General features: G+C 40.5%; 1 protein-coding gene across 3 annotated transcripts in view; it reads right to left on the bottom strand.

The window, feature by feature from the left end:
- Positions 1-25618, bottom strand: part of NR3C2 (nuclear receptor subfamily 3 group C member 2) — a 189069-nt gene that overhangs the window by 10120 nt on the left and 153331 nt on the right. For all 3 annotated transcript variants that reach the window (XM_083861011.1, XM_083861012.1, XM_083861010.1), the window contains 3 exons: positions 18787-19125; positions 18280-18424; positions 3024-3154 (listed from right to left, as the gene is read on the bottom strand). In XM_083861011.1, the coding sequence (XP_083717137.1) occupies positions 3024-3154; positions 18280-18424; positions 18787-19125 (615 nt within the window). The remainder of the gene's footprint in view (positions 1-3023; positions 3155-18279; positions 18425-18786; positions 19126-25618) is intronic.

Below are 25618 nucleotides of genomic sequence, written 5' to 3'. Positions count from 1 at the left end.
CCTGTTAAAGTTTCCATCTGCCAGACAGAGATAGAATCATGATCATGGAATCATCATTTTATAAATGGGTCAAAAGTAGAGTTTTCTGATACTTTTTATAGTGACCGATATCAGCAAGGCTGATTACAAAAGCAAACATCCAGTTACTTTATGGACTGCAAAAACCCTTGCACACCTGCAGGTTCTGCCCCAAACAGGAATGGCTTACTAGGATCAGATCCCTAGGAAAACTCTGAAGAGATTAATAATAACATTGCTCAAAATATTCTGAGATTTAATATCTGAATTGGTTGAACACTGCTTAACCATATTTTTTTGGGGTTTTTTTTCTGTATCTCTCAGGCATAGTCCACAAAAGGAAAATAAAACACTGGTCTGTACAGGAGTCACTTTATTTCCTAAGCAAGCCATAAAACTATGTCAGATTAAGCTAAATGGGAAGTTATCTACTAAACAGAGAGAAAAGAAAAAGTGATCTTCCAATTTAGCTTACCCTGACTTAACATCTTGACAGAAACTGTCTTGTTCATAACTGTCTTGTTCCCTTCTCTTCTAAATCCTCTCAATTGCCCTCTATCCCAGTGAGATCACATCAGAAACAAGTAACAACTGCCCTAAATGGCTCCAGAGTAGAAGCTTTAAGGAAAAGTATCACTATCTACCAGAGCAATTTAGCAATGGGGAACAAGGAGGAGCTCTATCACCACACGAGCAGTAAGGACTTGAGGCCAACAAATGCTGGAAGGGGGCAAGAGGAAGAATCTTTAGAAAAAGCCTAGGAGATGACACACCAACCTGCCTGCTGCTTGGTAAATATTATATATTGATATTACACAATCATAATATAAATACCATATGTTCATTTAATTTTTAAATTCTAGATGCAAACTCTCTCAGTCAGCTGACAGATAAAAGAAACTGTCTGGAACAAATCTACAAATTCAGTTCAAGATGAATGAACACAGAGGCACCAATCAAGATAAGTAAAGCCATCAGAGCATGCTGTGGCCCTCACACAAAATGCACAGGCTTTACAGTTCCTTTAATATGTACAGTGCTTACAGACTGTTAGAGTCACTCTTTCTTTGTCCACTACTATGTATTTTACTGTTTTGTCTGAAAATTACTATACTATCACCCCAGCCAGATTATTAAGGAAGAAAGAAAGACCACAAATAAAGAGAACTCAAGCAAAACATGAAATTCTGGAGGTTTGCCCAGTGTTTCTGATTTTACTTATTAAATGCAGCAATACTCTTGGCAAGCTCCCAGAATCTATGGTCTGTGGAAAGCAAGAAAACAACTGAGTTGTAATGTGTGGTTTCTTCCACATGTAAATGGAGTGAAACTTCCTTGATGCGGTCGCCATGAAAGTTTCAGAATAACTTATGCTCTGCTCATCACATGACTCAATAAAAGAATTTAAATGAAAACAAACCTGGTGTTTTCTGTCATAAGACTGTACCAAGGTGCAATCACTCAAAACCAGGTTTGCTGCCCTTCACTTGACACTTTCTGGGTTTTATCACCACCTCCATTTCCATTTTGCTCTCCTTTTTCTCTCTCTCTAATGTAAATATCCTGATTCTCCCAAAACAAACTATTTTTAGTAAGTTTTCTAATGACTGTGGTACGTGTTTGAAAGGGACCCAGCTCACTGAAGTTAATTGGCCAGACTGATCTCACCTAACAGATTCCTGCAATAACTCATTAGTTTACACTCTCAAGAGGGTAGAATAATAAATACCTGGCTTAAAGACATTTTGCTGCATTTTTAGAATGCCTTCAGGTTCTTTTTCTAAAGATTCTTCCCCTTTAGGGCTGATTTAAAAGCTGCAGAGGCAGATCTCCAATCCAGACACTGTCTCAAGAACATTTGGGAAGCCAAACCCTCCCTGAGCACATCCAAGTTGCTTCTGGAAATACCAGGAGTGACAAACTTCAAAAAAGTCCATTTGCCCCTCAGGGCATGCCTGGAGCACAGCCCCTCCCCACTGTTCCAGGGTCACTGGCTGACCATCTCCAGCCCTTGGAGGAGTGGGACCTGGGGTCAGTCTCTGCAGGCCAGGGCACAAAGAGCTCCCCGAAAAGTGGTGTCTCTCCCAGTCCCAGCAAGCTGGAACAGCTTCAATCAGAAGAGGGAAGGGAGCGAGATGGCTGAGCCCAAAAAACTTTCAGCCCCAGGAGGTTTCTGTCAGAGGATCCAAATACTCTCCAGCCCTGACAGGAACTGCAGCCTCATGTCCCCCCCTCAAAGGCAGGTACTTTAACCACAGAGCTGGCTTGTCACAGTGTCACCGAGTTGTTCCCCACAGAAAGGAGCAGGATTCCAGAGAACAACATTTGTTTACAAGTTTACAGGCTGTTACTGATGGAAAAGTATTGTACAAACTGCCTGTGTATTTATACAATTGTACTGGGACAGGAGGTTTGCAATATTTTCAGTAAGATAAGATCAAGAGATCTGCTAATTACTACACAGTGCTGTAACAAGCACCAATTTTGTGCTTGTAATTTTGTGTCTTAAAACTCAAAGCATGATGCTCAAGAGAAAAAGGAAGCACATGCTGTCATTTATAAAACTTTCAGAAGCCTGTAAAAGGGCTTTCCATTCTCAAGTCACTTGGCATTACAAGATCACCTGCTCTGCAGTACAGGCAATGCACAGCTTCTGATCCTGAAGGTCACGTTAAGTCAGCCAAGCCCTGGTGGCTTTGAATGTCGAGAAGGGATGTTCCCTCAATCCCCACAGCTGTGGCACTTGCCTGGCATGTCTGTTGGTGTGGTCCCCCTACGGAAAGCAGGGCAAAGCCCTGTGCCTGGCCACTCCTGTCCCTCCAATGCCCATGACACACTCCAATTGCAAAGACACTTCCCATGCTAATGGAATAAACCCTAAGGCTTATTCCTGCCACCCAGCTGGAAACAGTTTGGCTCTTCTGTCAAGCTGGTTAAAACCACTGCATCTCTTTGTGAACCGGAATATTTTCAAGCCCTCCTACACAACCACGGGCCCAACTCACCTGTGCTTAGGAGCAGCAGCACTTTCATGATGGTGTACTCCTCGAAGCTGAGCTGCAGGCGGACAAACTGCAGGCTGATCTGGTGCATGCCCTGGCACAGCTCGAACATCGCCGACTGCCGCATCCGCTCCCTGCGGAGACACGGGAACAACATCCAGGGCGTAAATACGGGACAGCACGACCTGCAGGGGCATCACTGGGCACCACCCTGCTCCTGCCCCATCTACAATGCATGGCTGAGGTCACCCCGCTGCCCGGTAGGACACGGAAAAGGAACAGCAGCAAATGGGATTTCAGTTTGATCACTGATGGTATTAATAAGGGGCAAAAATGTTTTCAAACCTATTTGAATTGCTTGTTCAGCTCTGGCCTGGCTGATGGAGAGGTGCCTGCTGCAGAGGTCAGAGCTGGTGCAACAGGGGAACCTACACCCACTGAATGCCTGCTCTAGGTGATACACTCCTCCCATCTGTTCACATCTCCTGTTCAAACACTGAAATATTCAAAAATCATGTGGGGCTTTTTTTTCCAAAAGAGTAATCCCAAATAAGCTGGAATAAAGGACTATATAAAACAAGGAACTCATTCATTAACACAGACTTCTGCCTGTTAAATCGTAAAATAATTGGGATACATGACTTGTTATCCAGATACTTTTTTTTTTTTGCTTTAAATATATTTTCATAAATTTAACTTCAGACCTTCTCTCTTCTCTGAAGTAATCCCAGGCTAACCTATCATGCCTAAGTTTCAGGAAGAATTAGTTAGAATTTTGCTAAATTTCTGAAGCTTCCATTTCAAACCACAACAGCTACAGCAAAGAGTCACTGAGAATTGCCTGTCTCAGCAGAAACTGTGATATACATGTGTATGTATGTGTACATGCAGGTATGTAGACAAGGTCCTATAATTGTTTACTGACCACTACTCTTCTTTTTTTTTCATTGCTCAAAACCAATTGTATGTATTTCCTTCAACATTTTTTTTCATATAACTGGAGAATTGGATGAAGTTCAGCTCATTATTTTAACCAAGCAACTGCTTTTTCAAATATACAAATTGGCTGGTGAAAGAGAAGAATCATACTGTGTGCAAACAAAGACTGACATAATCTTCCTGGTGTTTTATTGCACTACTGCCAGAGCAATTTCATTTTCCTCCTTAATACTAATAAAGCAGACTCCCCATTGTTAGATGGGCTCTGCACTTTTCCCCTGCTCCACCCTCTTTTCTTGAGACTAAGAACTTCCAGCTTTTTTTTTTTTTTTTTTTTAAATTAAATTTAAGAGTAGGAGTAATACCATACATATTAGTTTTTATTATGCATCATGGACTGCTCCCAGGAGGCTTTGAGGGATACACACTGCAGTCGAAAGGTGAATGATTAATAAAGGACATTTGTATTTTAAATTCTACATGTTAAAGTATATCTCAGATGGCCAGAGACAGCAGCACTCGAAGTAAGAGCCATCTATGACATCCATCATTACTTTTGCAGGACACCAAGGTTTGTTCCTCCAGCCTCAGAATATAAAGCCACTGCCACCATCTCTGTCTGTGTTTGACCTCTACAGAGAGCAGTGACAGATTTTTCATCAGATATCACAAGCCACACAGGAAAAAAAAAGAAAAAAAAAAGTAAAAAAGAAAAAGAAAAAAAAAGAAAAAAAAAAAAAGTGCAAGCTGTTTTGTCTCAGCTTTCTTACGGGTTTGGGGTTTTTTTGTGGCAAAATACTCTCTGTGTGAGCTAACTGTAAAAGTGTCAACTCAAAACTTTGATTTTTTACATTGCATTGCACTTTTTCTGACATCCAAATTTTTCGGCATTTTATTTTTCTTTGTACTTGTTTTGCTTATATCTGACTGCCTAAATAGAAGAATATCAGTTATAGTCAGGGGTTTTTGGATTAGTTATTTCTTTCTGTCTTTTAAATATTCATTCTTTTATCTACTTACAAATATTGATCTCCAGGCCTGCCCTCAAGGAAAACCTGATGGCATTGTTTGTAGTGAGATAAAATTATGCAGAGAATGAATTACTAAGTGATTTGTTTAATATACAGCAAACAAATTATTTCAAATCAGTTTGCCGCCAGAAAAATCAATTAAGTTGATTTATTACTTATTTACAAAATATTACCAACTAAAAATTATGTTAGTTAATTCATGACTCTGTTTAATGAAAGATAAGCATTTTGTGGGCGTTTACAGTATTCGACTTTGTATTTGGTTTTCAACCCCACACTGTGTAGAATAATAGGGTACAGAGCTTTTGAAAAATTCAGATGCTGACATCACAGATATCCAATACCTTGAGAGCAGCAACAAAATAAAGCAATAGAAATATGATGAAGGCAAAGAGGCACAGAGAAATTAAGGCATGTCAGCATAACATGAACGAAGTTATTTTTGTCATCACCAAACACATCAGGTAAGAATAAATGGCATCAAGTCATCGGAAGGAAAAATTAAAACAAAGTTTTGTGTTTAACAAAAAAAAAAAAAAAAAAGGAAGAATGAAAAAAGGCAAATCCTAACCAACCAACCACCTCTGATACAGCATCTGAACCTCTCAACATGAAAAATGGAGGATATGAAGATCTGGAATACAAGAGCAAGTTTCTTTATGGGGATATTTAAGAAGGTAAGTACATTTAAGTAACAAAAGGCGTGGAGCCAAAGCTCTGAATCCGCTATTTGGATACGCGTTCAGAAGTGGTGTCATTAGCTCAGTTTAGCTTAATCCTCCTTCATAATAATACGCTTTAAACTTTACACCTTAAGTTAATCCATCTTAAGTTCCCCAAGTGTCTCCTTACAGGCTTAAAGTAATGCCCAGCTCACATTTTGTCTGACCTTTCCCCGCAGCCCTGTGGATGGGCAGGGTGTCCAGCCATTCCCAATGCTGCCATCAGCCATTCCCACCCCTGCCACCAGCCATTCCCACTGCTCTGCCCAATTCCCATTGGAGCCATCCAGCTACAGATATGTAGGATTTTGACCCGTCACCCCAGCAAAGCAGGGATGGTTTGAGGGAACCATTTAAGACAAGGCTTCCTAAGTACCAGTTATGTATCTCATCATACCCTCATTATGTGACAGAAACCAGGCAGCCAAATCCAAACCTGTGAAACTGCAGGCAGGATGGACTGAAACAGCTTGTTATGAATAAGTAACTCATGGTTCATGAAGCCATCAAAAAGCTCAGTATCACAAATCTCCTCGCTGAGGAGGGAAACTGCAACTCAACTGACCGTAACCAAAAGGAGGAACCCACACAGCAAGAAATATTCTCTGACAGGCGAAACTCAGCCTCAAACCAAACCTGATACCACATTTTATTTACTTTCTCATGGGTACTATTCAAAGCTGCAGTACAAGGCATCTTCCTAAATTAGGCAGAGAAGTGAATAAACGGAAATCTGTGGTGGGTGTGTTGAGGTTTCTTCAGGACTTAAGTGACTTGCTGATAATCCCAAGGAAAAACTGGCCAAGGCATCCCCTTTTGCAGCACCCCAGAGGAACAAAATGCACCTGAGTTAGCCCCTAGGCCTCTGCAGCCCAGAAAAGACTTAGGAAAAGGCCAAGAAATATTTGTAGCAAAACTCCGATATCAAAGATAGGTTTTGTGTCTTCTGATTTTACATTTTTTGCCACTGTAAGGACCATTTCCAATTTTACAACCAAGAGCCTTTCCCTTGGTAGACTAAATCCTGTATCCATTTGAAGGTTGCCCACAAATTAAATTGATTTCATGAGCCTTCAGAAAGCACTTTCCACTGTAACAAAACCAAAGCAAACAACCAGTCAAATAAATGCAGCCCAACAAGAAAACCTGCCAAAGGCCTGAAAGTCAAAACCTGTTTGGAAGCCTCCGAAAACAAGGCATGCTTTCCCTCATGCCAAAAGAAGTCAGTTTGAACTTGACAGAGAGAGGAGTAAAAACATCACCAGAGACCTTGAGGGCAAGGCAGAGATACTGGGGATAAAGAGGGAAAAAGAACAGGCCATGGGATTACAAAGCCCTTACTCAGTGGCTCAAACCATCTAATCATAAAAAGCCCTTGGCCTGAATTATTTTACCTGCCTCAGGAGGACCTTCTTGACTGGAAAAAAGTTTTAAGGTTCTTGGAGAAAGAAAAAAATAAACATATTATTGTCACAACACTCAACTGTCTCTTGAGGGATTACTCTACTCCAACAACTCCAACCGTGGTGACAGAACACCACTACCTGAACCAATTCTTCCATGCACAGGGGCAGGAAACACTGAGCATCCCTCTGCTCAATGGACTGCACCCAGACACCTGTGTCCCATCTTGAAGCCATTAAAAATGCCACCAAAGTCACCCGTACTGGAGCAGCCTTGTTAAGTTAACACACTGATCAAAATCCAAGCCAAAATACATGCAGGATTCAGGCAAAATTCAATTGTGACTTTTCATTCAGTACTTATTTTTTATTCAGCACTTTCTAATCTCTGCTTAGTCTGCAAGTCACAGCAGAAAGAGACAAAACATCCTCCCTTCAACACTTTGCCTTCAACTCCTAAAGCAAAGCTTTAGAGTCACCTCCTTCCAGAAAGGCAAAAACGCCTGTTACTTTGCACCAATGGCCGATTTGGGCACTGCCAAACCCAGGACAAAATAGCAACTGGATCCAGAACCACCAGTGTGAACACTGATAATCAGAAAAGAAAGATAATTTCATATTAAAACAGATCTACAGACATCAAGCTGCTATTTTGCAGCCTTTAGCCAGCCAGGCAATTGGCAATTTTTAAATTCAACGTGGCAATTTTAAACTGAACTTACAGAAGTCAAGTTTAAAAATTAGTTTTCTCACAGGAAAATCGTCATGATGACCCTAGAGAATACCATCCTGGGTAAGTGATACTAAGAAATTTAGAGCTGCTTTAAAAGCTGCAGCCAAGTGTCCTCCTGTTATATGCCTATCAACAAAGGAATTGGCAACAGCCCATGGATAATGATTGCCAAAGGAGAGTTTCAGCTCTCAATCACTAACAGAGAACTTGTGATAAAATCCAACTTAATAATCACCCAGTTATGTAACCCTAAAATCCCAAGCACATCAATAGCAAAAAACCCAAAGTATATGCTGGTATTAACAGTTAATTATGCACTTAGCAGAATGCTGATACCAAATACTCTCTTTTGGTTTGCATCTGCATTTCAAAAGAGACAAATCACAGTTTTAAATGAGAAAATACATAATTATGCCTTTACCAAAATGCTTTTTCAATAACACATTCAATAATAAGTGAAGATAATGTACACATGGCAATAAATACCCCATTTCAAAGTTCATCAGAGAAAGGTATTGAGAGCCAGAAAAGGTGCCCATTAGGTACTGTTTTATACATCCATTCTGCCAGGGCTCATTGTCACTTGCAGTGGTTCATCAACAAAATTACTGCTATATTCCACATGCAGCAGCAATTCTCCTTTTATGCCAACAATGCCTCAAAAATTAAGACTTTGCTCATGCTGTCACGCAAAGCCTGGCATTTTCTGGAAGTCAACAGAGGCACGTCTTCCTCTCACGCCAGTTTAGAAAAACGACTTCCTAATTTTTCTTTCGCTCATATTTAACTCTACAGGGGAAGTAGCAGAAGCAAGCACTGTGCATGTGAAAGGCATTTGGAGATGCCAGCCAACAGCTCATTGATGAGCAGGGAGATTAAAGCAGCACCACATCCAGACACTTGCAAGGAACAAACCTCTGTTCTAAGACCTTGACAGAAGTGAGAAGAAACCCTCCCAAAATGCTTGAGGATGTCCCAAAGTCATGCTGAGACAGGAGAGCATAATTATGGTCTGTGCTAAATGTAAAGTCATTGGGCAAGTCTTCATACTAGAGTCGTAAAAACTAACAGTCAAACGCTTTTGAATCCATCACAAGATGGAAATCTGCCAGAACATCCACTGGGCCAACTGATGAGCAAGATGAAAATGAAGCATTTGAGAAAGATCAGAAAAGTCAAATAAAATCTTTACATCAGAGCTCTCTCTGTAGAGGAGCCCAGTAAGGCTCTGCACCACTCTCTCTTTTCAGTAAGCAAGTGTGAGAAATAGTTTCAGATTCAAGTGCGAGTAGAAGAGGGTTCATAAAGAAAAAAAAATACAGTAAAATGAATAGTAATAAATCACCAAGACCAGATGGCATCCATCCACGAGCTGTAAAGCAACTTAAATACAGAATTGCTGAACTACTAACTGTGCTGTGCAGCTTATTGCTTAAATTGCCCTTATAAAAGTCATGGAAGGCGACAAACGTGACTGATTTCTTAAAATGGGTCTGAGGGTGGGAAGAAGGGAGCACTAGAGACCACAGGCTAGTAAGCTCCAGTTCTATATTGAGCAAAACCATTCAAGGAGGAGCATGAACTGATAAATAAACATGCTGTAAGGGAAGCAAGTCAGCACAACTCTGGCAGAGAGGGGTCATGTCTCACGAATCCATAAGGCCACCCTGACGATGTTCTGGTGGATCCAGGCGACGTCTGCACGACGGAAATGCTTTGCACATGCCAGGTCTAGCTGCATCCCACAGCCATATGGGGTGAGACCTAAGCAAACACCAACCCTCTCCTCCTCCTCTCCCCTGCCCTGGTTTCCACACAAAGGAAACTGGGGCATGCAGCTTGGGTATGGGCTCTAATAAATTCTGTCAGCGTGCCAGAGTGGGTAATTACTGGTCTAGGACCTGCACACTTGCATCAGGAGGTATGGGAGGATGCAATCACAGCAGGGTTGGATTTCAAAGCTATTAAAAAGATCTCTTGAAAGCTCTTAAAGAGAGCTCAGGGATAAGGAGGCTGTCTCTTTGTGGACTATCAGCAGCTTAAAAATAGGAGACCAAGGTAATAACAAATGGATATCTCTCACAAGGAATGGAGGTTACCAGGGAAATCTCCCTGAGCTCCAAGCTGGGGCCTGGGCTGAAAACTGTGCTCATACATCATGTGAGAAAAATCCGACCTCTGGAGGTGACAGAGCTCGCTGATGCCTCCAGATGATGACATCAAGAGCTGCCTGTGAAAGACTGCCAAAAAATCCTGCAGGTCTGTGTGGATGGCTGACAAAATGGAAAGTGAAAATCACTGACTGGACAATACAGACAGTGCAATTATCTCCCACCATACATACAAAATAACTGAATTAACAAACATCACACAATAAAGAGTCCCAGGTATAACTTGGGACAGGTTTTGTGGGCTTCTGCCTTCTGAAAATGTTTGTTCAGTGCTCATCAAAAAAAAAGCAAAGATGTGAGAGAAGAGTTGAGAGCAAGACAGAAATTGTAGTTTTGCTGCTGCATCCATTGTGCTCTGAATCCAGCATGTCAGTCTGGTCTCCTCCCAGAATTAACACAAAGCATGAGGGGAGGATGGCCAGGGATAGCAGACAACTGATATACAAGGGGAGGTCAAACTGACTCACTGATTCTTCAGCTCACAAAAGAAACAACAGGACTTGATGGAGATCTAAGTGATAAATGGCATGCATGGGATGAGAAGGATTATATCCACTATTACTGCAAACACAGGAATGAAGTGGCACTTCATTAAATTATCAGCCACCTGCTTTAGAAACATCTCCAACAAACAAATATGCATAATTAAATTGCAGAAGCAACTGCCACGGAACATTTCAGATATCAGGATTATGAATGTATTCAACGAGGTAATAGGCAAATTCTCAGAGAAAGACACAGAAGGGTTATTAAGCACAACTGTCCAAATGCAGTCTCACATTCAGAAAGTACCTAAGTAATTGCTAGAATGGGCAAATGAAGAAGCCCCTTGTCCTGATCTTAAACTTTCTCTGGCCTATCCTTTAAATTAAAGGATAACAGTCTGTGCTAGAGGGACAGTTTTTGACACTTTCCCATTCTCACAGATCTCCTTAAAACTACTGCATCTCCTGTTTTCCTTTAGAGCTTCACAGTTTGAACCAAAACACTTCCGAAATTTAAGAAGTATTTAGAGATAGAGGCATTAAAAGCCAGAGCCTTTAGAAATTTATGCAAAGAAACAAAATCTATTGCTTTGCCCAACCAATGACCTGTTTGCAAAGAAATGAAGCCCAAAATAAAGACTTGGAAAATCCAGCTGATGCATATTACGTCTATCATGTACAGGTATGACAGCAGCTTTCCAAATTTTTTTTTTTGTCTGCACTACTGTGGGGTGGGTATGTAACAAAAATCCCTTTATGTGCTTCTCTGGATGGGAATTGAGCCGTGCTTTATGAAAAAGTAAATAGCAGTAACAACGTACATAAAAAAATTACTGATGAAGATACTCACTTCTCACTGCACTGACACTTTGCATGAATTCAATATTCCTCACCAAAATAATACATGCAAGCAAAAACCATGCAGGGAGGATCACCAAGGAGCGCTTGCTGACCTTTTAACAAGACCAGCAACTGCACACACAATTTATCAGCAAAAATGAACACTAACAACTCTTATCAACTCTGGTTGTGGCAATAATAATTAAAAATGAGGGATTTGGAGACTGCCAGATGACAGAGATTACAAAAATGTATCTAAATTTAGAAACTACAGGATTAACAGACTGCAAGGGAAGACAGAAGGGTTAACAGCCATCATCCTGCCAAACATAAAAGAGAAAAAGTAATCATTTAAACAATAAGTGAAGTTTCTTATTGGTTTTATCACCACTCACAGATGATCTAACTAATTATTCCCCACCCTAAGCCCTGAGGTATATGAGGCTAAATAAATAAATTTAAAAAAAGAGAAAAGGTGTTTTTAAATATTCAGCTTATTTTATTACGTTTATCTTCCTGCTGTTACCATAGAAATCAGAACACCAGGAAGACTTACAGGCTTCAGCACTGAAAGGACACAGAGAGGCTGCTGCATCCCTGCACTGCCTTACACAACACCAATCCTAATGGTCCCAGCTTCCACAGGCATATTATGAGGGGGTTTACGAATGTAATGAAAATGTTATTTACTAAGAAAATGTACATAATTCCTAAATGCTGATTTTTAATACAATCTTAGCTGTTTCAGTTGAGCTACATCGTATTTCTTAATTTAATTTTACGGCTTTCTTCAATGCTACAAAATCCTCTGCCCATCAACATCCCATGACAACACTAGCACAGAAACTTCCTAGAAATCCCCTTGTACTGAAGCTATTTTTTCTGCCCCTCTCTACCTCATTTACTTTACCTCTACACTGTCTCATTTGAAAAACGTATTCTCTATTGTTCATCTATTGACAACATTAATTTCTGTATCCTTCTAAATATAAAAACTTCATGCTAGACGCAATTACCAAAGGCATAGCTTGCAATAATCCATTTTTATTTTACTGGGAGCAAAGTCTTATGCTTTAAAGGATCTGTTTATATCAATTAGCAAGCTTTGTTAATTACATACATAGTGCAAATTTTTAAAATAAATAAATATATAACCGTAAGTATATTCTGCTCTTACTGTTTTGTACATAATATTAAGTAAAGTGCAGTCTGTATTGAAGCATTTTTACTGTAAGGACTGAGCTGCATATGATCTAATACAATAATTTCAGAGATGGAAAAATGACATCACTGATCCAAATGGTTGTGAAAGCCGGCCCCAGTTTTCAACTTTGTTTTTCAAGTTCAATAATTTTGGGTACCTCATACAATGCCTAGTGCTGGTTTTCACTAGGCAAACCCCCAAGTCCTTGACTAGGGCAAAAAATCAACAACAGCATGAAGTGCAATAGCCAGGAAATCCAGAACCTGCACATTTCTGCATCTGTGATTTATTCTTTGTGCTGCAGATGACAAACTGAGAAAAATCAAAGGAGCAAGAAAACACACAGCACATTAGTCATGCAGTGCATTTGCAAAATACTGTAGAAATATTGATGCTGTTCTTTAACGTACTAAAGAGTCTCCACACACTGTCTCAGCATCACTGAACTCTCTCAGTGATCCTACATCACTGCTATTTTACAGCCAGGTAAGGCTGGAATGGTAAATAAGGTAATTTGGGTAGATTTGTTAAAAACAGGAAATTATTTTGAAATCTTCAGTCTTTTCAGAAGTCCCTACAGATTCAGAAATCTACAGAGAGACTATGTCCTAAACCTAAAAGCAGAAAATAAATCAAGACCTGTGGGGGAATTCCAGGGTTGGCCATCCCTCTGGGGCTTTTATGCCAGCACAAACCTTTATATAGAGGAGGAGCATGGCTTGAGTTTTAATTTTCATCATCAATGCCATCAGCTGTGGTTTTGCCTTAAGGAGAAATAAGAAGCCCTCATGCATCTTCCTTAGGGTCAGGAATGGACGAGCAGTGCCATGAGGGGTGCAGTTTCTGGCTTCCAGCTGGGAGGAGGAGATGTGCTGGGAGCAGGAGCCATGGCCCCAAAGGCAGCCCATGTCCCACCGCTCCCACTGGTTTCCCACGTTGTGCGAGTGAGGATCCCTGCCATTCTGTGTCTTGGCTCCTGCTAGGTTTCTGTTGGCAGTGCTGCACTTGTAAATGCTTTTTATTCCTTCCTGAGCCTCTGAAAGGTTGCCAGCCAATGCCCTGACTTAATGGATGGGTGGAAGCAGATACCTGGGATGTTGTCACCAGTAGCCGGCGGGACAGCAACTGCCTGAGCCCGTTAAAACCTGAGCAAAAAGGAGCATCCCTTGCCTTCCTCTGGAATTTGGGCATCTGACTTCTGCACTGCAAAGACAGAAACTCCTGCTTTTGAAAGGCTGGGCCCATTTTTTGTAGACATGAACTGTCACACCACCTCTTTTCAAAAATACTGAGGACTTTTCCCTCAAAAGGGCACAGTCAGGGAAAGAGCCATTTTAGCCATTAATTCTATGATTAATTCATCCAATAAGGGAAAGAGCAATGGAAGTTGCAACTAACTGCCCTACCTTCCAGAACCATGTCTTAGAAATCCTGTTTAAGGCTGCTCCCTGTAGTAAAGAATATTTTGCAGACCTTCAGCTAGAATCCCTGAAAATCAGCTGGCATTACAAACCATGTGATTTTGTATGTACCTTGTTTTGTTCTTGCACCCATTCCAGCCAGCACTGTTTGGTTTTCTGCTTTCAATTGTGTATGATTTTACCCATTTAATGCTCTGGACTTAGACTACCCACACATGTGCCTGCCTCAGGTTGAATTAGATTAGAAAATTTTAGCTAAAGTCTTTGGTTAAATCTTATAGAGAAATTTTCTCTTTCCCTTGAGTTAAATAAACTGTTATGGGGTTTTTTCCTTGCAGGATTTCTGTTACTTTTGCAGTAGCAACCTGAAAAGTCTCAGAGCTTAGGGTTTGAATTAGGGACAGTCTTTCGCCATGTCTTAAGAAAATCTTCCCCATTAATATCTCTGTTCTCCCAAATCCTTAGATCCGTTCAAGGTAAGGCTTCCTCAATGACAACAAATGAAGAAAAACCTCCAAGACTTTCTCACTACATAATCCTTACATCTTATCCAACCTGATCAAAGGAGTCGTGTGGGAAAAATATTAGGGGATAGCATAACTTAAGGGTTTTGTTAAGATACAGTCTTCAAAGCATGTACCCAAAGGGCTTAAACAATGATTTCATGGACCACCTTAATTTTGGAATTTTACAACTTCCCAAATTTGAGTTTGCACAGCCTACAAACATAACTACAACACATTTTGAGTGTTATCCCATATGCAGCAGTCATTATTTAAGAGTGTTTACCCTCAGTTGGAATTACCTGGTGTCATTTGTATAACAGTCTTCTAAAGATTTACTGTGGGTTAAAATCAAAGCTGTTATCTACAGAATATTAGTTTTGATAACAGCCACTACGTTACAAAAGAAATGGGTTAAAAAACTGCACATGCCATAACTTACACAAACACAACACAAAACACTCTCTTTTATGCCTCTTTTCAGGCTGTTTTTTAGGCATTTCTGTCACAGGCTGAGCAGCCATTTTCTTATCCCTCAGTTAAAATCTCCATGTTCAGTTAAGCCAAATTAAATCAATGTAATATATGCCTGAACCATAAAGACAAACAGTACACTTAATTGGATAGGTAGCATGACTAAATGAAGGCAGACAAATATTTCCAGTCTTCCACAAGCCTAACAGGAAATCAAACCACATATGAGTAGGGAGGCATTTTGCACTGTATTTATACAATCAAAGTTCCATTTAACAGCTATTAACAACACGAATCTTCAGTTGCTATTTGCCTTGTTTACAGGCCTTCAGAACAAAAAAGAAAACAAGATCATATATCATGGCCCTCCAGAAACATTACAACTTCCTTTTATTCAGAGGAGTTAAGAGTAAACGGAAAATTCATTTAATGTAAAACAAAGCCACATAATTCCACGAATGCCAACCTCTACTTTCACTCCTTTTTAACTGTTCATTGAAGAAAATGCTGAACCCTCTGGGGCATCAAGGGCCTGGTCAAGGGCATTTCTTATTTTTTCTTGTATAGAAACGGGAAATGACCTCTCCAGACACAATGAAGAAATGAAGAAATATGAAGAAATACCAAGAAAATCTTGGCCAGGTGATAACAGAAATGTAACTCTCTCAAACCAGTAAAAGGAAAGGCATTGTAAAGCACCCCCTTTCATTCTGCATCAATTAATAAATGTCCTAAAATGCCAAGGGCAGTAAAACACTCAAAGTTTCACCAAATAAACCTCAGGGAGGTCTAATAAACCCTGTGGCACAGAAACAAAGGCCGGTGCCTATAATTACACAGCACATTTCCAAGTTCATGGTACTCAAAAAGTAAAGGTAAGACCAGCCTTCAGCAGTTTCAGAACAAAGTTTCAAAACAGTTCATGAACAGGAATATGTATTGTATTTTGTATTACGGGAATGGTTTCTTCACTGAACTGTATTGGCCAGCTTGTACAGTTCTAGCAAATAAACTATGGCCGTACCTCAAAAATGGGAAAAGCAATTCTTAAATTAGAACTGCATTTCTTTACTTAGGACTACAGAATAGTAGCTAGGGAGGGACCTCTGGAGGTCTCAAGTCCAACCCCCTGTTCCCTGCAGAGCTAATTCTGACATTGGAGCAGGCTGCTTGGGGCTTTGCCCAGTGAAGGCTGGGACATCATCTGGGACGAGGACTCCAAGGTCTCCCTGGGCACCTGCTGGGCTGATTCACCATCTCGTTCAGAAATGTCTTCTCCTGATGCTCAGGAGGCAGTGTGTTGTTGTTTCAAACTTGGGATCACAAACTCTCATTCCTCCCCTGAGCACCTCCATGAAGAGCCAGACTCTTCTACAACTCACTAAGAAACTGAAGGGTGCAACTAAATCTGCACTGCTCCATCAGGTTCCTCACTGCCCCAGTCAGCCCTGACCACATTGGGCAACCTCCACTGGCTCTCTGCAGATTCTCAACAGCTTTACTTTGCCAGAGAGCTCTAAACTCAGACTCCAAATGCAGTCTCAACCACCATGCTGAGTGGCAATGTGAGAAACTGGGAACAAAAGCTTGCTGTGATGCCCAGTGAGTATGACACACAAAAAAACCCCTTCCCATTCCAGAGATGTGCCCATTACTGTTTTAGAGTGAACACCAAACATCCTACTCTCCTACCTCCAGGGAAATATCTTGCCCTGATTAGCTACTTCAAAAGGCCCTGTCCCCCTCTCACATCTCCTGGCATTTTTTTTTCCTCTATTTATAAGCAATTGCCTTCTTTCTGCAATGAGTATATTGCCAAATACACAGGAGACCAGAACACTAGCTCAATTACATATCAGGTTTGGGATGTTTTAATTTTGCACTCCTTTTTCCAACTGGATCTCTACCTCAACCTCAGTATAATTCTACTGGTACCTATCTTCAAGGCTTGCAGCATAAAACTCACAATTGATCTCGAAATCTTGAAGTTGCTTTTAGCTGCAGTACAACAAGAGCAAGCAATGCACATGCTTTTATTTGCAAGCAGGATTGATTTCTCTGTCCAATAAATTCTGACCCCTTGACTGACTTTCTTGAGATGAGGGAAAGCTGCTTTCGTGTTTGAACTTTTAGTCTACACTCCCCCAGGAGAACTAAACTCTTCAAAGTTCACATTTTCACTTAGCTCTAGTTACAGATACCTTTTTTTCTTTTTTCCCTGTGACAATTCTCTAATGTTCAAGTCATAATGGAGGTGCTTTCAACAAGGAAAATGGCTGACACTACGTTTTCAGCCAAATGCAGTAAATCACCAGTTCTTCTTCTGAAAAAAAACCCCAAAAACCAAAAAACAAAAACCCAAACCAAACAATCCTTATTTGATATTGCTCACTGCTTTGGGACCCATCTCATACTCATTAATTATTTAAGGATTCCTAAATCAAAGACAGACTATTAAGATGGACAGCAACAAAGCATCTTTTCCAAGAAAAAGATTTCAGAATGCATCAGGAGATTAAATGGTAAGTTATTTTTTTGTTAAAATTTTTCCTGTTTTTTTTCCCCCCAAGTGCACCCATATCCTATTGATTACGCCTCCCTTTTCTTCTAGAAAAAACTCCCAACCTTCTGGGATAAGCAAATGATGCAAGCCCCATTTGACTGCCTGTGCATTCACTTAAGATTTTTGACTTTACTGTCTTGTAATAAACACTAGGAGAACGGAACAGAAATTAAATTATAGTCATCAAAAGCAAAGCACTAAACACATACAAACATAAAATATGAAGGAACACATACTCAGACGGAATGGTTGATCCTTCTTTTTGTCTGAATGCATCATAAAAGAAGTTATGTTTCATTACTGAAAAAACATTTTGGCTTCTTTCATGGTCGCAAAGAAGGGTAATTAAGACTGTCAAGAAAACACATTGAACAGCTGTACATTGTTAACAAAAGCACCATTATATGACTGCTCTGAAAAACCCCAGTAATTTAAACATTCGCATTTCCTAGAAGTTGGATATTTTTCCGAGCTCCAGTAGATACCAAAAAATGTTCTTTTCTATAAATCGTGGTTGTGTATCAGTCACATTTCCAACCAGTGGGATGGTCCCAGTTTGAGAACACATCCCCATACATAAGGAGAAGTGGACAGCAGTAATCAGAGCTTTGGCAATTGAAATGTGAGTCACTGAAAAAAATTAAAACTTCAGCTGCTTTTTAAGCCAGAATTAGCTGAAATTTTCTTAGACTGCAAGTATGCCTGAAAAACCAAATAAAGACAGCAATCCTTCCAGCCTGCACTGAAAAGGGCCATTAAGGAATACTTACTCATCGAAGATCAGGTCTGGAGCAAAATAGAGGAACTGGCTGTTTGTATGTTTGTACGACCTCCAACTCAAGGCAAACGACGACAGACACATCCATGAATACTGAATTAAAGTAATTTGGTCCTCGAGAGGCAAGTTTCTAAATCCTAGAGATCAAACCAGAAAATACCCATGAACTATAAGGGCTGGTCAAACCATCACCAAACACATTGCTTACTACTTTTCCAGTATTCACAAACAAGAGCAACACTCCCACTTCGGAAAAAGTAAAACCGTAATTTTTCATTCCAGTGGCAAAAATATGTTTTCTTCTTAAGAGGCTACTACTGAAAATGAAAGCTTTATCTTCTCTCAGAGGTTCACCTCACACCCCCCGATCACCAGTTTTCTGGTTTGGATTGAAGATGCAATCCAGTCCATGGAATAAGATGCAATTTGTCAAGCAAACAGTTCTTTGAGCTAAAATAAACAGTGAAGTGACATCTCCGCAGATGACACACGGTCCTACCTGGAAGTATCTTTGCCCACTTCACCACCTGAATCATCTGCTTGCCGGCCAGGCGGTTTAAGGTGGAGAGCAGGTACTCAGCCGTGTCCGGCTTCGAGCTGTCGTATCCTGCATACACGATCTCCGGCTCAATGCTTTCAAGGATCTTCACAGGAGAGGGAGTAAGTGCTGGTGAGATAGCAGACATGTGGGGGACAAGTGCAGTGTTGACAGAGGGCTCGGTCACGGGCGCGATGTACGTCGTCCCCTCCTCGGGGCTCTGCGGGGGTGGCTGCTGCCGCTGCTGGGGCTGCTCCTCGTGCATCCCTTTCAATTTCCCCAACTTTTTGGACTTCCGGGCTGTGGAGATGAGCAACGTGAGAACCAGATCAGTACAAAAAGCCAGCAAAACCCTGGGCTTTATACAGGAAATGAAAGCCAAAGTATAATCTCAAAGTTCTTAAGTGGAACAGGCACAGGACCTTAAGAAATACCTCACTGCTTGCAGCATCGTCACACTGGAAAAAGGACCAAAAGACACCTCTAAGCTCATTTTCACTGCTTTACTGGATGTTTTTATACATGACAGAATGTCCAGTATCTGCCTCCATGCAGACATACATAAAGCATCCTAGTTACTGCGGTTGGTGCCAACTAAACATTTCACAACTGTAATCACTTACCACCTACAAGACTGCAATTCATGTTCTCCATTGCATTGGTCATCAAAAGAAATCTGCACAATATTAGCAGACCCAGACCCCTCCTCAGCTTTTGCCTCAACTTGAAATGTAGTCAATCCATTTTGAACAGCCCAAGTTAGTCAAGCCCCTTTACTTTTGCTGTTTTGACATGCCCATAAAAGGTTTACCCCTTTCTCTTGAGTAATTCTGAAATAATGCTTAAATATCTATCCACTTTAAGTAGGAAGACTGAACCTCATGTAACACCTTTCTCACTGCTATCAACATGTCTCTGATGATTTGCCTTCCCTTTTCTTTTAATTTCCTTTTTTTTTTTTTCCTTCTTTAATTCTACCTGCCCTACTTTTCTTTACTGAGTACTCTTAGAAGCCAGCAACACCATGGTGCTTCGACTCCATGAAGAGAGGCCAGCCATTGCCTGTGGGTTGCATTCCCAACTTTGCCATAGCGTGAAGAAAGAATTGGAATTAAAAATCAAGACAATTCTGTTAAAAAACCACACATAAAGAACCAAACCAAAAGCCCATCATCACCCTTTTTGCAATAGGGAAACAACAACAAAAACAACAACTTACTCATCAACTTACTCATGTTGTTTTGTTATAACAACAACAACAAAAAATCTTTAAAATACATAAAAAATGAACTACATTTTAGTGTTTGCAGATCTTTCAGAGTAACTTCCCTCAAACGAAGTCTTTCTTATCTATTTGGACACAGCTAAAACCCTTGTCTGGATCTTTATCTTCCTGTCTCTTGATTCTTACCAGATTCCTTTTACTGGCATTAGTAAATACAAGCCTATCTCACTCCCACTTGGAATACCATTGCAAATAGCCCCTTCCTAGTCCATATCCATTCCAAGTTTACCTCCTAAAGTTTTTTCCCCATCATGCATTCCTTTCCCCTATCTTTCCTTAAATATAACCCCTTTTCTGCAGTTCCAGGATCCTTTCTGGACAACTTCGACCTCTCCAAAATGTTCACTTCCACTCCAGCTCAGCATGCCATGCCACTGCCTCCTGGGATGCTATCAAAGCTTGTTCCTGCTCCTCTTACTTAGGGTTCAGAAAACTCCCTGACGAGACCCACAGAACCACCTTGTCACTCTTCTACAAACCAAAGTTCTAAGAAACCCCCCTCAAGAGCAGAGCTGCTGCTGTCCTCAGACCATTTCTGGTGACAGCAGCCATCAATGTTTCACTGTTTTCCTGACACTGGGGCTGCCTGCCCAGAGCCAGTGGCTGGGAATGTGCAAGGCAGGATACAGACGCCCAGGGTCCAGGACAATGCACACCCAAGTGCAACAATAGCCTGTTGTTTCCAACACTTCCTTGCTGGGACAGTACCTTGAACTCAGAGGAGATGGTTCATCCCAAGATTCAACAGAAAAAAATATTTATTACGGCAAACATGAAGCACTGCTACAGAAAACAGTGATGCTACTACTCATACACAAGATCTTGAAAGGTGCCCAAAGAGATGCTCCTTGACTATGGCATTCAAAAGATAAAAATAAAATTCACTGTCACTGCAGCACATCCTGCACAGAGCAGGAGAGCAGGGAGCCCAAAATCCCAACATCAGTTTGTAGTCATTTCCATCACAGCACCAACAACACTCAGGTAGCCTACAGAGAACTTCAGAGATCTTTAACTTTTATCACTTTCCCTTCTGAGAGCTGGAGGAAATTAGGTGAAGGAAATTAATTTCATTGATTCACCAACAGGATGTATGTCTACTTTCGAGAATTCCTTATTTCCTCCATGCCTGCAGAAATACAGACCAAGTGAGGCAAGTTGAATTTTTTAATAAAAGGATTGCATATGCAAATAAAAATGTGCTGCTCCTAATAAATTTTCAAGATCTTTTGTTCAGCAAACCACATCCACTTCAAAACCTCCTAATTATCAAAAGCATTAGCACAGGTTACATAGGAATAGCTGTCCATTTGAAGTTATAAGGAAGAGGTGAGACAAGTATCTGTCAGCAAAGGTTTCACTGCAGCTTATTCTGTCTCAAGACAGGGGAATTGTGAGAAGATCCTTCTAAAAGTCCGTTCAAATCCTATTTCTTACTTTTCTATTACGAAATTCTTAAAAAAGCTTATTCAAACAACAAAACACAACCAAAGGATTTTTTATCCTCCGGTGCATCAAGTTACATGGATGCAACATCCATTCTTCAAGATGTCATTTTCAATCCTAGTACCCAAAAATTCATTTTACAGAGCAGCAGCTGATCATTTTGTTAAACAAGCATTTTCCTCACTCTGCAAAATAAAACAGAGGGAGTCATAGGCAAAGCAGACAACCCTGGGAAGTTCAGTCCTGAAAAGGAAATGAAAATGCAGTGGTTCCCCATGTGGTGCAGTTGCACCTACACAAGGATGTCCTGGTGAGCACTAAATATAGTTTGCATTTATCTTAGAAAGGCAAAGCTGGACTTACAGATTTTTCAACAAAACAAATCCCAAAAGCAAAGCAATGATGAGCGAGCTCAGCTGAATGTCTGATGATGAGTTAACAGAGCCATTGGACACTGAAAACAGAGTTTAAAAATAAGCCTGAAGGAGAGATTAGTGTTTGCTGCTGTTATTCATTAAGTTTATCAGGCATTATATATTTTTTTTCTGTTATCAAAACAGGACTAAAAATAAAGAACTCTACACATTTTTCATGTTTGCAGAGGCAAAAAAAAAAAAGCATTTGCACCATAACTACACCAGAATAGAAAAAAGTGTTGGTTTACCAACTCCATCAAGTATCTTGCAGCACAGATAACTGATCACATACTTAATAGATAAGTTTGTATGTTTCGTTCCCCAAGAGTTCTTTATTAAAAGAAAAAGAAAGAAATAACATTCTTCCACGTATAAAACTGGCATAAAAATGTGTTTTAGTTTCATTTTCTTCCATTATAATGCCTTTAAAATGAAGCTGAGAAAAAACATTACTGCTTGACAGTCATGTTTACAGTGAAGAAAACTGTATTTTTCATTTGGCTCCACGCCAGTGCTGTAGCTCAACTGGTTTGGTAACTCCCACAGAAACCAACAAGTAAAGATTAAATACAAACTGAGCAGTACATACTCCGAGACACTCTTTAAAAGCTGTTTTTCACATTTGCTCTCTCACTCCAGTACCAGCTACAAAAGTGACTGAAATGGAGAATAAAAGCCATCCCCATCATGATTACTCCCTGAAAATGCTCAAGAAATTCCTGGCTGTCCACACTGGGGCCAGGGGATGGAGCAAGGATGGGACATTTCAAGTGACAAAGCTGATGTCTGAAGCCTGTCTGGAGTTAGGACAAGGGTTTCATCCAAATAAATGGCTGTGTAGCAGTGACTGCAGGACCTCTTGCCCTCCTGTTCACTGTTACTGCAGCCAGAATATCATATTATAATTCTCCTATTCTTAAATCACCTGAGACAGAGTAGTAGGTGAAGAAAAACAAACAGCAGAGAAAGACACCACAGATATACCCAAGGTTAAAATCTCAAATATCTGTCATGACTTTTGTTCAGTATTTTAGGTGGTCCTTATGCCCCAATTAAAAAACAAAAACAAAAGAAACAAAAAGGTGAAACATTTGAAAAGTCACAAACTCGGATTTTAAAATGGCACTTCCAACAGCCATTCTCTGTAGCTCTAACAATAAATAGTGGAACAAATAAGATACAAGTCAGTTGGTCAGCTGGTTCCTTAGTATTGACTTTTCACATGGAATTCTCCTGTCCAGAAGCTGAAACAGGGATTCTGCCACCTCAGCATGGGAGTTTTTGTGCCATCTGTAAAATGCTCAATAGGTTTCTAGTCATCTGCAACAAGGAATGCTACTCTAGGTCCAATAACAGGACACTTATCTGAATGTGGCCCTATTGTAAATTGGGTTTGGAATAAAAATTAACATGAACATCAGCTACAAATTATGGCAGTCCTTATTTTTAAGGGTAAAAGTTTGAGGGCTTAGGGTAGCCACAAGATAGGTAAACTATCACATTCTCTTTTTAAAAATACCATAGCAAACTTACACATGCTGTACATGAGTTGGGTCTAGAGGGAGATAATACATGTAGATTATATATATTATATACTCCCTTTGTGCCCAGGGAATATACACAAATTAAGTTATGGACTCCACACATCCAATCACTACTATTCATAAGCTCAAAATTAGTAATTTTCACCGCATTACAGTAAAAAACATGGGATCCAGAGACATCAAAGAACAAAATATTTTTAATAGTAGATAAACTCCATAAATATTATGATTTAATTCAGCAGATTTCTAAGATAGTAGCTTGTTTGTAGAATTGTACTAGTGTTCAGGTTTAGAAGATGAACAATGTAACATGCTCTGCACAATGTTCCAGTGCTCTGAAGGTAAAAAAGTAAGCTAAATGTGAAGTTTAGAAAATTATCTGTAGTTCTATGTAGGGTGAGTCACTAGACTTGCAATGACAATGCCCTAGAATCTAAATTTATTTATTTTAAAGATGATATTCAGAGCTTGCCTTGATGTCCATCAGAAAATCGCTTATTGTTTGCAAACATAAAGTCACGATTTAGATGACTAAGATCTTTATTTAATCACATCTATAATGCTCTGACAGAGCCAGGACCAAGCTGATCCCAACCCAACAGATCTTTATTATATTCTATGCTTATTTGGATCCATGAGGGATATCAAAAGCATGTTGTAAGAACATATGTTACTTCTAGTGTAAAGCAGAGAACTTTAGTGGAAGGAGAGGGGAAACCAGAATGGACACAGCAGAGGACACAAAAAGTGGTGGAGGTTTAAAAAAGATGTAAAGGAGTAGAGAAAGCAGCAACTGGAGTAAATACACAAAACATAAAAGACAAGGGGTGTGGGGGGGGTGCAAATTACTATATGCACTTCAAATTAGGTGTAATTTGGGATAATTTCTAAGCATGTGCTGTACCACTAGTGGTCTAGGCAGCCTGAGGGTAGACAGTATGCTGCAAAACAAACCCACTGTGGCCACCTCTAACTGTGCTGTACCCACGCCAGTGAACACCTGCATTTCAAACACTTGGGCTCCTCCATCCAGGTCCAGTGCCCAAGCTCACACCTGAGCTACAACCACCACCTCCTTCCCAGGCTCCACAGCTGTCAGCTTTCTCCCTTCCACACCATGCCAGCCAAATGCTCCAGGCTTTCTCTGCACACCCTGCCACTGCCACCTGCCTCTGCTCTCCAAAAACAACCTCCAGGACCTCGCTGCACCACAGTTACCAAAGGTGCCAATTCTCCCCTCCAGGCAGCTCTGACTCAAGGCAGGCTCTTCTCTGAGCTCTCACTCAGTGCCTCCACCTTTGTACAGATAAATGCTCCATCAAAATGCCACTTTTCCCTCCTCTGAATCTTTTCATCATGTTTGCCTGGTGACTTTGCTTCACTTACTTCAATGAGCTGACATCTGTTCTCATTAGCTATTTTACTGCTACCACAAATAGTGTTTTCCCTTCCCCCAAATCTGTTGTATCTTGACATGAAAATTTTGAGCTATCTTGGTACAGACGTTTTTTCACTTAGTTGTCTAGCACAATGGGAATGAGGTTTTACTGAGAAATTTCTAGACAATATTACAGACTTCATACATAAACACATACATATGCCTGGAAATGCATGGAATAATATGAAAAACAGTAATGCAAACGAGATCTTATAGCATTATCCCATTTTCCCTACAAAGTGCACTCAGGTACACTTCTTTTCTTCCAGAAACACAGAAGGAACAACCAAGATAGGACCCGAAATTTTCCATAAAACCCATTACCCACTTGGGGAAGCAAATCACTGATTTTCAGGTAGCTCCAGAAGAGGAAGAACCTCTAAATGTGACTCCAAGTGTTAGACTCATAGAATACCCTGAGCTGGATGGAGCCCACAAGGATCCATGAGTCCAACTCCTGTTGTGCCATGTGTGAGAAGAAAGGATCAGGTACAAGCCTGGGAGGAACATGGGCAAGCAGATGAGTCACTGCTTTAACTGGAGAGATGAAGAGGAAGAAGCAAACAAAAAGCAACTACTGGTGCAGGGACAACTTGCACAGAGACTTGAAAGTAGAGCACAAAATTACTTTATCATATAAGACATACGGCCAAAAGGACTTGAC

This window comes from Zosterops lateralis (assembly GCF_965231275.1).
Source record: "Zosterops lateralis genome assembly, chromosome: 5".
Classification (NCBI taxonomy): domain Eukaryota; kingdom Metazoa; phylum Chordata; class Aves; order Passeriformes; family Zosteropidae; genus Zosterops; species Zosterops lateralis.
Note: the sequence above shows the minus strand (reverse complement) of the source record. Positions and strands in the feature narration are given on the sequence as shown.